Here is a 13,288-nt window from a genome sequence, read left to right on the forward strand (position 1 = left end):
AACTTTCCTTCATAGCTTTCCCGACGTGTTTTCCAAAGAGAGATTCTTTGTTTTTTTTGTATGTTTGCTTTTTTTAAAATGGTATTTGTTAAGCGCTTACTATGTGCCAAGCACTGGACTAAGAGCTGGTGTAGATACGAGAAAATGAGATAATCAAGTTGGACCCAGTCCGTGCATGTCCCAAATGGGGCTCACAGTCTTAATCCCCATTTTAGAGATGAGGTAACTGAGGCACAGAGAAGTGAAATTCATTCATTCATTCAATAGTATTTATTGAGCGCTTAGTATGTGCAGAGCACTGTACTAAGCGCTCGGAATGAACAAGTCGGCAACAGATAGAGACGGTCCCTGCCCTTTGACGGGCTTACAGTCTAAGTGAAATGACTTGCCCAAGGTCACACAGCAGACAAGTGGCAGAGCTGGGATTAGAACTAAACTATAGCTGCTCGACTCCTACTTTGTAATTAAAGAAGCCAAGATGGTGACAGGGATCACGTCTACAGTTGTGTTGTCTTATAATAATAATAATAATGATGTTGGTATTTGTTAAGCGCTTACTATGTGCCGAGCACTGTGCTGGGGTAGATACAGGGTCATCGGGTTGTCCCACGTGAGGCTCGCAGTTAATCCCCATTTTACAGATGAGGGAACTGAGGCCCAGAGAAGTGGAGTGACTTGCCCACAGTGACACACCTGACAAGTGGCAGACCTGGGATACTTTCCCAAGTACTTAGTACAGTGTTCTGCACATAGTAAGCATTCAATAAACGCCACTGATCGATTGGTTGATCTTCCCCAAAGCTATAACCCACAGGAAATTCCCGGCCAAACGTCCAGAAGTAAGGAGGACGTGAACTTAGCCTCCTGACCTTCCAAAAGTCCCAGGCCCAAGAATTTGGGGGATTTGTTGGCCTTTGGTCCCCTGGGAAAATGTAGTTAAGCAGCGTGGCTCAGTGGAAAGAGCCTGGGCTTGAGAGTCAGAGGTCATGGGTTCGACTCCCAGCTCTGCCACTTGTCAGCTGTGTGACTGTGGGCGAGTCACTTAACTTCTCTGTGCCTCAGTTACCTCATCTGTAAAATGGAGATTAAGACTGTGAGCCCCATATGGGACAGCCTGATTCCCCTGTGTCTACCCCAGCGCTTAGAACAGTGCTCTGCACATAGTAAGCGCTTAACAAATACCAACATTATCATTATTAGTTCCTTTCAGCAAAGTTTTCTTACTTCCCCTCAGTCCCTTAGTTCTGTCTTAGATGAGCAGTGTGGTCTAGCGGACAGACCACAGGCCTGGGTGTAAAAGGAGCTGGGTTCTAATTCCAGCTCCTCCAAGTGTCTGCTATGTAACCTTGGGCGAGTCACTTACTTTCTCTGTGCCTCAGTTACCTCATCTGGAAAATGAGGATTCAATACCCGTTCACCCTCCTATTTAAACAGTGTAGCACAGGAGAGTACAATAAAACAATAAATGGACACCTTCCCTGCCTACAACGAGTTTACAGTCTATGAATTCCTTAGATTAAAAAGCATCATAGATTTACTTATGGCGGTCCCATTTATAATGGATTTGATCTTTCCTATGTTTCGAGAAGGCAAGACCTTGACGGCGTCATCCAAGTGAATCCCCGGATAGGAAAAAATGACAGCGGGTAAGATCTAATGGTTTCTTGTTGAATCTCTCTTTTAAAATTGGTGAAATTTGAGTTTAAATGAGGGATGATATTATGTCTCTTACCAGGCTCTCCTGAACGGAGCCTCACTTTCCCCATTTTTCCCCCTGACTCCTGGGAGAAGGAGAAGTCCCCCTGCTCGTCCCCCTTTCCCTACCCGCCCCCCAGCAAATGCCTCTTTCGTATTATCACATTCCCTCCATCCCTCGCTGTCTCGTCCTCTAAAGCCCATGTCACTGATCTCCACCAACCACTTCGATTACTTATTGTCGTCATCGATCACCACTATAACCTCTTACCTCATCTCTGTTCTTCCGAGAGGTTTTGATGCCTTTTTTAACTTCCTCCGCCTAATAACGATAATGAAAATTGTGATTTTTGTCAAGTGCTTTGTTGATTCTATTTATTGCTATCGTTCTCGTCTGTCCGTCTCCCCCGATTAGACCGTAAGCCCGTCAGAGGGCAGGGACTGTCTCTGTCTGTTACCGATTTTTACATTCCGAGCGCGTAGTACAGTGCTCTGCTCATGGTAAGCGCTCAATAAATACTATTGAATGAATTGAATGAATAAACACTGGGGAAGATACAAGATAATAGTTCAGACACAGTCCCTGTCCTTCATGGGGCTCACAGTCAAAACAGGGAAGAGAATGGGTGAGGAGACTGAGGCACACGAGTTAAATGACTTGTCTAGGGTTAAATGACTTGTCTAGGGTGTCACAGCAAGCAACCTTTCTCCATTCCTCTTCTCCTCCTCCCTGTCTCTTTCACTAATCTTCAGGGACTTCAATATCCCTGTTTCTCACTTCCCACTTTCACTTTCAACTCCTCCGTTCTGCAAACCACCTACTCCACCCTCCTTCATCCACTCACCAACTTGGACACATGCTGGATCAATCAGTCATTCAGTCTGATATTTAATGAGCACTTACTATGTGCTGCCTCCAATTCCTCTCCTCCAATTCCCTCCTTGACCCCCCCTCCAATCTGGCTTCCGTCCCCTTCGCTCCATTGAAACCGCTCTCTCTCGAAGGTCACCAATTTTATTTAATAATTATGGTGTTTAGTCAGTGCCCAGTACTGTGATAGGCACCATATAAGTAAGTCAGACCGATCTGAATACGTATACGATTACTTTTAGCACTTTCTTGGGTTTTTTTTTCTATTATGGGTTTACTATTTTTAAGAATTCCCAGTTAATAATAATAATGAATAATACTAACGGTCACACAGCTGACATGTGGCAGAGCCAGGACTAGAACCCAGGTCCATTTTGTCTCCCAGGCCCGTGCTCTATCCACTAAACCACGCTGCTCCTCTAATGGGAGTTCTCCTATAGTGTAGAGAATCCCCACTTGAAGGAAAACATACATTTTAGTATTCGTTGCATACAAGCACACAAACTTTCCTCCAACATCCAGTCTTGTACACCCAAACAGGCTTGTACTATTGGACAATTTTATTTTTTTTTAACTCCTTAGTAATTTCTGGCCACAACCTGTACCGCTTGTCCGCAGCGTGACTCGGACAAGCCGTTTAACTCACTGTGCCCCAGTTCCCTCATCTGTAAAATGGGAATGAAGACCGTGAGCCCCGTGTGGGACGTGGACTGTGTCCAACTTAATTAGCTTGTATCTACCCCAGCCCCTGGGACATAATAAGCTCTTAACAAATACCATAATAAAAACCTGTGATGAACCCGTGCACTCTGGCGGAACCGAGTGTTTTACTTAGATGCCGTGGACCATGAAGTATTCTTCACTGACTGATTCTTTCTTGTACATTTTTCATGAAGCCACAGTCCTGAAGATGTCATCAGGGTGACTGTGCCACCTAAGAAAAATGATAACGGGTAAGATTAAAAAGGATTTCCCATTTAATCTCTCCCTAATGTCTGCTTGTTGAAGGAACAGAATTGTTCAAATCCTGATTGTTATCCTCGCAGGAGTTCTATAGAATAAAAACAGACTGGGCAACAATATGGAATTGGAAAAAGAAGATGGGGATTAGTCTTTTGGGAACGGTCAGGAACCGTTTGTGGAAAGCCTATGGAAGCAGTGGAAAGAGCACGGGCCTTGCTCTTAAGTCTTGCCTCTTGTCTGCTGTGTGACCTTGAGCAAGTCACTTCACTTCTCTGGGTCTCAGTTACTCCAACTGTAAAATGGGAATTAGGATTAGGAGCCTATTGGACGTGGACTATGTCCAATCTGCAAAGGTTGTATCTACCCCAACGTTTAGTGCAGTGCTTGCCACAAAGTAAGCACTTAAATAGTATTTTGAAAAAAGCCTCACTGAGAGGTTGGCGAGTGCTTTCAGCTGATCAAAATTTTCCTTCAGGGGTTGTTTCTTTTAGTCTTTTCTTTTTTTCAGAAAAGGAAATTTTTTCTCCCCTGACATAAAGGGTTTGATTTTTATATAACCCTCCCTGATGTTGAGTTGTCAGATCAGATCAAGATGAAAGGACCTAGATTTGCAGTCACCGGATAACTACGTTACTATTTGACATTTGGAGAATCCCTTTTTCTTCGAGTAGTCTCGAAGAGACATTTTTTTAGTTTGCTGGAACATAACATCCTCATTTTGTAATACTGGTAGGAATCATCTCCGTTTTATTAAAGAAATACGTGGAGATTTTAGGTCTAAAAATATTTAAATCAGACATGGTGTGGTAAGGGAGCTGAATGCAGGATTTTAAATCCATTATTTTGAATATGGTGATTGTTCTAGACTGAGAACTCCTTGTGGGAAAGGAATGTATTGTTGTATTGTCCTCTCCCAAGTGCTCAGTACAGTGCTTTGCACACAGTACGCACGCAATGAATACGATTGAATGAATAAATGAATTTGGGGATTAGATTGCTGGAAGGAATTCAAACATTTGACCTGGCAATTTCTGGGCTCGGTTTCCTTTTCTGTGGGTGAGTAGCTATTCACAGCCAATAATTCCTGACAATCAATCGAACAAGCATATTTATTGAACACTTACTCTGCACAGAGCACTGTACTAAGCAGTTGGAGGGCTACACTATGACAGAGATGGTGCGTATGTTCCCTGCCCACAAGCAAACGTACAGACTAGAGGTGCAATAGGACTCTTTTGGAAGAGCAGAACAGTATTAAAAGATATAATCCCGGCCTTCAAAGAGTTAACAGACCGGAAGAGGAGACAGACACTGAAGTAGAGCTAGGAAGAAAGAGTAATCCAACCCAGAATTCTGCATTTCTAAATTTAAATGCATGATATTTAATTTGGAATTAAAAATTACTCATCTTCAAGCCAACACGTAACCCATGGATCTTCATTTTAATCCTGTCCTTTGGTCACCACACGACCCCGATGTATTCCAGATGCCTGCTTTCTCACTATGAAAGCAAACTTGGCAAAAGCGAGCGGAAGAAAAGATGCTTGGAGAGTTAGAATCAAACCTGAGATCCATAGTTTTATTCTTGTGCTATTAGTTTAGCATTTACTGTGTGTCAGGCCCTGTACTAAGCCCTGTGTCCGACAAAGTTAAGCAGGTTGGACACGGTCCATGTCCCACATGGGGCTCCCCGTCAATATCTATATTTCCCCCTCTAAACTGTAAGCTGGTTGTGTGTGGGCAGGGAACGTGTCTATCGACTCTGCTATATTGTACTCTCCCAAGCGCTTAATACAGTGCTCCGCACACAGTGGGTCCTCAGTAAACACCATTGACTGCCACTGTACTAAGCACAGGGATAGGTACAAGCTAATTAGTTGAACATAGTCCATGCCCACAGGGGGCTCCCATTCTTCACCCCCATTTTACAGATGAGGGAACTGAGGCACGGTCAGAAGAAGTGACTTCCCAAGATAAAGGGAGTATTAAAATATACTTATAAGTTCTTTTTAGATTATCTTTTTCACCTTCTAGACCATAAGATCGTTATGAGAAAGGGAATATGTCTACCAACTCCGTAGTATTGTACTCTCCCGACCATTTAAGACAGTGCTCTGTACACAGTAAGCACTCAATAAATACCACTGGTGATGATGATATTATTTTTATTATATGTACATACCTATATTTCTACTTATCTGTATTCACGCCTGTTTACTTGTTTTGATGTGTATCTATCTATTATTCTATTTATTTATATGGATGCTTTTGATGCCTGTTTACTTGTTTCGATGTCTGTCTACCTCCTTCTAGACTGTGAGCCCGTTGTGGGCAGGGTTTAGCCCTTTCTTGCTGAATTGTACTTTCCAAGCGCTTAGCACGGTGCTCTGCACACAGTAAGCACTCAATAAATACGAACGAATGAATGAGTGAACTCATTATATTGAAAACTAAACTTGGAGTGGGGCAAAACGCAAGTTCAATATTTTCAGTTCTAACGGACCTTGCAGAATATGAGACACTAGCCCTCTTTAGTTGTATTTCTTGATTTTTGAATCGTGCCCTGACTTGACCTTTTTTATTGTTTTTCATTTGAAGAGCTCAAGACCTGGACAATCTTATCAAAGTGAACCGCACAACAAACCAAAATGCTACAGGGTAAGATCACCATGGACTCCGGCTTTGTCAATTTCTAAGACAGACCCCAAAGTGAAGGAAATTATAACGTGGAATGACCGCACGAAACTGTAAGCTCCTTGTGGGCGGGGAATGGGTCTACCAACTCTGTTGTATTGTACTCACCCAGGCGCTTAGTACAGTAAATCCCAGACTAAGCCCCCCCTTTTCTTCTGCTCCTCCCCACCTCGCCCCGACTTGCTCCCTCTGTTCTACCCACTTCCCCACCCCACAGCACTGGTGTATCTATGTACATATTTATTATACTATTTATTTTATTAATGATTATAGATCTATAATTCTATTTATTCATACTGATGCTATCGATGCCTGTTTACTTGTTTGGATGTCTGTATCCCCCCCTTATAGACTGTGAGCCCGTTATTGGGCAAGGATTGTCTCTATTTGTTGCCGAATTGTACTCTCCAAGCGCTTAGTACAGTGCTCTGCACACAGCAAGCGCTCAAATACGATCAAATGAATTGAATGAATGAATGAATGAATGAATAAGCGCTCAATAAATATCATTGACGATGATGAGATATCGTCGTCCATTCGTTCACTCATTCAATAGTATTTATCGAGCGCTTACTATGTGCAGAGCACCGTACTAAGCGCTTGGAATGGACAATTCGGCAACAGATAGAGACAATCCCTGCCCACTGAGGGCTTACGGTCTGATCGTCCACTCCCTTGGCGAATGACCTCGGCCCTATAAATCTGATAAATGAAAAGAACCCGTAGTTCCAAAGAACCCGACCGATGACATATTCAAAAATTCCTTAGACTTAAGATTTATGAGACTCGTATCCCCAACTGGATATTTTCTTGACTTTTTGAGTCGAGTTGTGGGGGCGTGCTATTCCTTCTCCTCTCTTTATGAGTGAGGGTCAGGATTCCTGGTCGGGGGAAGGCCAGGAAGGCGACCCGGCCCCCTTCAAGGCCTCGGGTCGGGGGAGAGGGAGGTTTGGGGTGAGTGGCCCTCGCCCTCGGCTCCAGAGGAACCCACCCCCACACACTCGAGCTGTTTGGGACTCAGTTCCGGAACCCCGGCGGATACAGGGCCAGATCAGTCCTGAAAGCAAAGACTCACAGGCACGGTGAGGGAAGGGAAGGGTTTCAGGATGGCAGTTCTTCCTCTAGTCCGGAAACTCGTTGTGGGCAGGGAACGTGACCGCTGATTCTGCTGTACTGGTCTCTCCCAAGTGCTCAGTACAATGCTCCGCACATAGTAAGGGCTCAATAAATACGATTGATTGACTGATCTTCTCCTAAAGTTGTCAGAGAAGGAAGGAGGGCTGGAAACCACGCCGCAGTGATGAGTTCTTGATCATTCATTCATTCACTAGTATTTATTGTGCGCTTACTATGTGCAGAGCACTGTACTAAGCGCTTGGAATGTACAAATCGGTAACAGATAGAGACAGTCCCTGCCCTTTGACGGGTTTACGGTCTAATCGGGGGAGGCGGGCGGATAAGAACAATGGCAATAAGATCGTGTGACTTGGGGGGCGGGGGGGACGCGATAATAGTAATGACTTTTTTTTTATCGCTTAATATGTGCCAGGCACTGTACTAGGCACCGGGGTGGATACGAGCCAGTCGGGTTGGACACGGTCCCTGACCCGTGTGGCTCTCATAGTCTCAATCCCCATTTTACAGATGAGGTAACTGAGGCCCGGAGAATAATAATGATAATAAGAATGGTGGTCTTTGATAAGTGCTCTTACATGCCGAGCGCTGTCCTAAGCACTGAGGTAGATAGAAGGTGATCAGGTTGTCCCCCGTGGGGCTCACAGTCCTAATCCCCATTTTACAGGTGAGGTAACTGAGGCTCAGAGGAGGGAAGTGACTTTTCCAGGTGTCACAGCAGACAGATGGCAGAGCTGGGATTAGAATCTACGTCCTTCTGACTCCCAGGCCTGTGTTCTGTCCACTAGACTGTACCCCTTCCACCTCTCTTCTTTGATTTCCCTTGTAAGGCTGGCCCCCAGAGCGTGGTGAAGAGCACTGACCTTGCATTTCCTTTAATTTTCTAATAGCCCAGGTCTTGAGGAACTCATCAAAGTCAACCCCCAAGCTATGAAGAGGACAACCGGGTAAGATTTATACCGACCCACTTCTCCGATCTCTAAGGGATTCATTCATTCATTCAATAGTATTTATTGAGCGCTTACTATGTGCAGAGCACTGTACTAAGCGCTTGGGATGAACAAGTCGGCAACAGATAGAGACGGTCCCTGCCGTTTGACGGGCTTACAATCTAATCGGGGGAGACGGACAGACAAGAACGATGGCACTAAACAGCGTCAAGGGGAAGAACATCTCGTAAAAACCGATGGCGTCTAAATAGAATCGAGGCGATGTACAATTCATTAACAAAATAAATAGGGTAACGAAAATATATACAGTCGAGCGGACGAGTACGGTGCTGTGGGGATGGGGAGGGAGAGGTGGAGGAGCAGAGGGAAAAGGGGAAAATGAGGCTTTAGCTGCGGAGAGGTAAAGGGGGGATGGCAGAGGGAGTAGAGGGGGAAGAGGAGCTCAGTCTGGGAACGCCTCTCGGAGGAGGTGATTTTTAAGTAAGGTTTTGAAGAGGGAAAGAGAATCAGTTTGGTGTAGGTGAGGAGGGAGGGCGTTCCGGGACCGCGGGAGGACGTGACCCGGGGGTCGACGGCGGGATAGGGATGCTGACAGATCATTCAGTGGTGTTCTTCGAGCGCTTTCCGTGTGCAGAGCACTGCACTAAGCCCTTGGGGGAGTACAATACGGCGGAATCAGCAGACACATTCCCTGCCCATAATGATCTTAGAGTCTAGAGATCGGGACAATAATAATAATTAAAATCATTATATTTGTTAAGCACTTACTATGTGCCAGGCACTGTTCTGAGCGCTGGGGTAGTCACAAGATAATCAGGTTGTCCCACGTGGGACTCACAGTCTTAACCCCCATTTTACAGATGAGGTAACGGGGCACAGAGAAGTGAAGTGGCTTGCCCAAGGTCACCCAGCAGCCGAGTGGTGGGGCCGGGATTAGAACCCACATCCTCTGACCCCCAAGCCTGGGCTCTTTCCACTAAGTCATGCTGCTTTCTCTAATGACACAGACACAAATGACACAGGACATCTGAGGTAAAAAAGAGTCCCCACGCAAGAAGGTGCATATTGCATATCTGCTCTGCATTTTAATTGAAAAACAGAAATGGGGAAGGAGTCAGTGTTCGTCTCATGGACTTGTGCAATTATGGTGGAAACCACAGCGTCCTCCAGCTACTGTCCTATCTCCCTGTTTGCTTTCCCAAAGGGGTATATACCTGCTGCTTAGCTTGTTCTCCGTTTATTGACTCGCTTCAAGCTGGTTTGTGCCTTTCACTCCGTACTATTTATTGAGCGCTTACTATGTGAAGATCACCGTACTAAGCGCTTGGAATGGACGGTTCGGCAACCGATAGAGACAATCCCTGCCCATTGACGGGCTTACGGTCTGATCGTCCACTCCCTTGGCGAATGACCTCGGCCCTATAAATCTGATAAATGAAAAGAACCCGTAGTTCCAAAGAACCCGACCGATGACATATTCAAAAATTCCTTAGACTTAAGATTTATGAGACTCGTATCCCCAACTGGATATTTTCTTGACTTTTTGAGTCGAGTTGTGGGGGCGTGCTATTCCTTCTCCTCTCTTTATGAGTGAGGGTCAGGATTCCTGGTCGAGGGAAGGCCAGGAAGGCGACCCGGCCCCCTTCAAGGCCTCGGGTCAGGGGAGAGGGAGGTTTGGGGTGAGTGGCCCTCGCCCCCTGCTCCAGAGGAACCCACCCCCACACCCTCGGGCACTTTGGGACTCAGTTCCGGAACCCCGGCGGATACAGGGCCAGATCAGTCCTGAAAGCAAAGACTCACAGGCACGGTGAGGGAAGGGAAGGGTTTCAGGAAGGCAGTTCTTCCTCTAGTGCGGAAGCTCGTTGTGGGCAGGGAACGTGACCGCTGATTCTGCTCTACTGTACTCTGCCAAGTGCTCAGTACAATGCTCTGCACATAGTAAATGCTCAATAAATGTTTGATTGATCTTCTCCTAAAGTTGCGAGGGAAGGAAGGAGGGCTGGAAACCACGCAGCAGTGATGAGTTCTTGATCGTGTGACTTGGGGGCAGGGGGAAACGCGATAATGATAATTGTGGTTTTTGTTTATCGCTTAGTATGTGCCAGGCACTGTACTAAGCACCGGGGTGGATACGAGCCAGTCGGGTTGGACACGGTCCCTGACCCGTGTGGCTCTCATAGTCTCAATCCCCATTTTACAGATGAGGTAACTGAGGCCCGGAGAATAATAATGATAATAAGAATGGTGGTCTTTGATAAGTGCTCTTACGTGCCGAGCGCTGTCCTAAGCACTGGGGTAGATAGAAGGTGATCAGGTTGTCCCCCGTGGGGCTCACAGTCCTAATCCCCATTTTACAGGTGAGGTAACTGAGGCTCAGAGGAGGGAAGTGACTTTTCCAGGTGTCACAGCAGACAGATGGCAGAGCTGGGATTAGAATCTACGTCCTTCTGACTCCCAGGCCTGTGTTCTCTCCACTAGACTGTACCCCTTCCACCTCTCTTCTTTGATTTCCCTTGTAAGGCTGGCCCCCAGAGCGTGGTGAAGAGCACTGACCTTGCATTTCCTTTAATTTTCTAATAGCCCAGGTCTTGAGGAACTCATCAAAGTCAACCCCCAAGCTATGAAGAGGACAACCGGGTAAGATTTATACCGACCCACTTCTCTGATAGTAATAATGTTGGTATTTGTTAAGCGCTTACTACGTGCAGAGCACTGTTCTAAGCGCTGGGGTACATACAGGGTCATCAGGTTGTCCCACGTGAGGCTCACAGTCTTAATCCCCATTTTACAGATGAGGGAACTGAGGCCAGCGAAGTGAAGTGACTTGCCCACAGTCCCACAGCTGACCAGTGGCAGAGCTGGGAGTCGAACCCATGACCTATGACTCCGAAGCCCAGGCTCTTTCCACTGAGCCACGCTGCTTCTCTGATCTCTAAGGGATGCTGACAGATCATTCGGTGGTGTTCTTCGAACGCTTTCCGTGTGCAGAGCAATGTACTAAGCCCTTGGGGGAGTACAGTACGGCGGAATCAGCAGACACATTCCCTGCCCATAATGATCTTAGAGTCTAGAGATGGGGACAATAATAATAATAAAAATTATGATAATCGTTAAGCACTTACTGTGTGCCGGGCACTGTTCTGAGCGCTGGGGTAGTCACAAGGTAATCGGGTGGTCCCACGTGGGGCTCACAGTCTTAACCCCCATTTTACAGATGAGGGAACGGGGCCACAGAGAAGTGAAGTGGCTTGCCCAAGGTCACCCAGCAGCCGAGTGGTGGGGCCGGGATTAGAACCCACATCCTCTGACTCCCAAGTCGGGGCTCTTTCCACTAAGTCATGCTGCTTTCTCTAATGACACAGACACAAATGACACAGACCATGAGGTAAAAAAATAGTCCCCACGCAAGAAGATGCGTATTGCGTACCTGCTCTGCATTTTAATTAAAAAAAACAAAAATGGGAAAGGAGTCAGTGTTCGTCTCATGGACTCGCGCAATTATGGTGGAAGCCACGGCGTCCTCCAGCTCCTGTCCTATCTCCCTATTTGCTTTCCTGCTAAAATCACCAAAGGGGTATACACCTGCTGCTTTGCTTGTTCTCCGCTCATTGACTCGCGTCAAGCTGGTTTTTGCCTTTCACTCCTTCGTTCAGTAGTATCTATTGAGCGCTTACTAAGCGCTTGGAATGGACAATTCGGCAACAGATAGAGACGATCCCTGTCCAGTGACGGGCACGCAGCCTAAACCGAGGAGACAGGCGGGAAAGCAAAACAGAACTAAAGAAGACAATATCGTCAAGATACATAGAATCTAGGAGATGTACCCCTCATTAATAAAATGAATAGGGTAATAAAGAATATATTCAAATGAGCACAGTACTGAGGGGAGGGGAAGGGGGAAGAGCAGAGGGTGGAGGGGGAGCAGAGGGAAAGAAGTGCTCAGTCCGGGAAGGCCTCCAGGAGGAGGTGGGCTCTCAGTAGGGCTTTGAAGAGGGGAAGAGAGCTAGTTTGGCGGAGGTGAGGAGGGAGGGCGTTCCGGGTCAACGGGAGGATGTGGACCGGGGGTCGACGGCGGAACGGGAGCGAACGGGAGATGGTGAGGTGGTGAGCGGCAGAGGAGCGGAGCGTGCGGGGTGGGCGGTAGAAAGAGAGAAGGCAGGAGAGATAGGAGGGGGCGAGGGGATGGAGAGCCATGAAGCCCGGAGTGAGGAGTTTCTGTTTCGTGCGGAGGTTGATAGGCAACCACTGGAGGTTTGTGAGGAGGGGAGTGACGTGCCCAGAGCGTTTCTGCAGGAAGATGAGCCGGGAAGCGGAGTGAAGAATAGACTGGAGCGGGGAGAGACGGGAGGAAGGGAGATCAGAGACGAGGCTGACACAATAATCCAGGCGGGGTACTATGAGAGCGCTCCACTAAGCCTGTACTCATCCAAGGCAGTCATTCATTCAGTTGTATTTATTGAGCACTTAATGTGTGCAGAGCACTGTACTAAGTGCTTGGAAAGTACAAGTGGGCAACAAATCGAGACGGTCCCTATCGTTCAACTGGTTCTCATCAGCGATATCCTCATAGTCCAACTGGCTCTATCTTGTCTTCATTCACTTTTAGCGCTCCTTCACCTTCATCACCGCTTTCTACTTCCTCCTCTTGACAGCCCGGAATACACAACAGATGCTATTGAATAATTACTATCGATGGATTGATAATTGCATTAGCAAGTGAAATTTTTAGGGAGACTAGAAAATGTCTGTCAGTTATTTTATCTCAAGCTTATGTGGAATTGCGATAGGTAGTACTGCAGAGTTCAGAATTCTTACTTTCAATCTCAAGTTACGGAGGAATGATGCTCAACTAGGCACCATTTGTTGTGTATTATGATTTTTATGGGCGATTCTAGGTGAAAACAACAACTAGAGAATCCTGCAGGCATATTATTGCTCATCGATTGTTGGCAATAATCCAAGGTTTGAAGTACTTGAGGAT

General features: G+C 46.4%; 1 protein-coding gene across 9 annotated transcripts in view; it reads left to right on the forward strand.

Moving 5' to 3' along the window:
- Positions 1 to 13,288, forward strand: part of SCEL (sciellin) — a 155,802-nt gene that overhangs the window by 95,449 nt on the left and 47,065 nt on the right. For 8 of the 9 annotated variants that reach the window (XM_029048213.2, XM_029048257.2, XM_029048244.2 and 5 more), the window contains 5 exons: positions 1,590 to 1,646; positions 3,463 to 3,519; positions 6,128 to 6,187; positions 8,248 to 8,304; positions 10,888 to 10,944. In XM_029048213.2, the coding sequence (XP_028904046.1) occupies positions 1,590 to 1,646; positions 3,463 to 3,519; positions 6,128 to 6,187; positions 8,248 to 8,304; positions 10,888 to 10,944 (288 nt within the window). The remainder of the gene's footprint in view (positions 1 to 1,589; positions 1,647 to 3,462; positions 3,520 to 6,127; positions 6,188 to 8,247; positions 8,305 to 10,887; positions 10,945 to 13,288) is intronic. The other variant, XM_029048235.2, reaches the window with a different exon arrangement.

This window comes from Ornithorhynchus anatinus, chromosome 2, assembly GCF_004115215.2.
Source record: "Ornithorhynchus anatinus isolate Pmale09 chromosome 2, mOrnAna1.pri.v4, whole genome shotgun sequence".
NCBI classification, from domain to species: Eukaryota; Metazoa; Chordata; class Mammalia; order Monotremata; family Ornithorhynchidae; genus Ornithorhynchus; species Ornithorhynchus anatinus.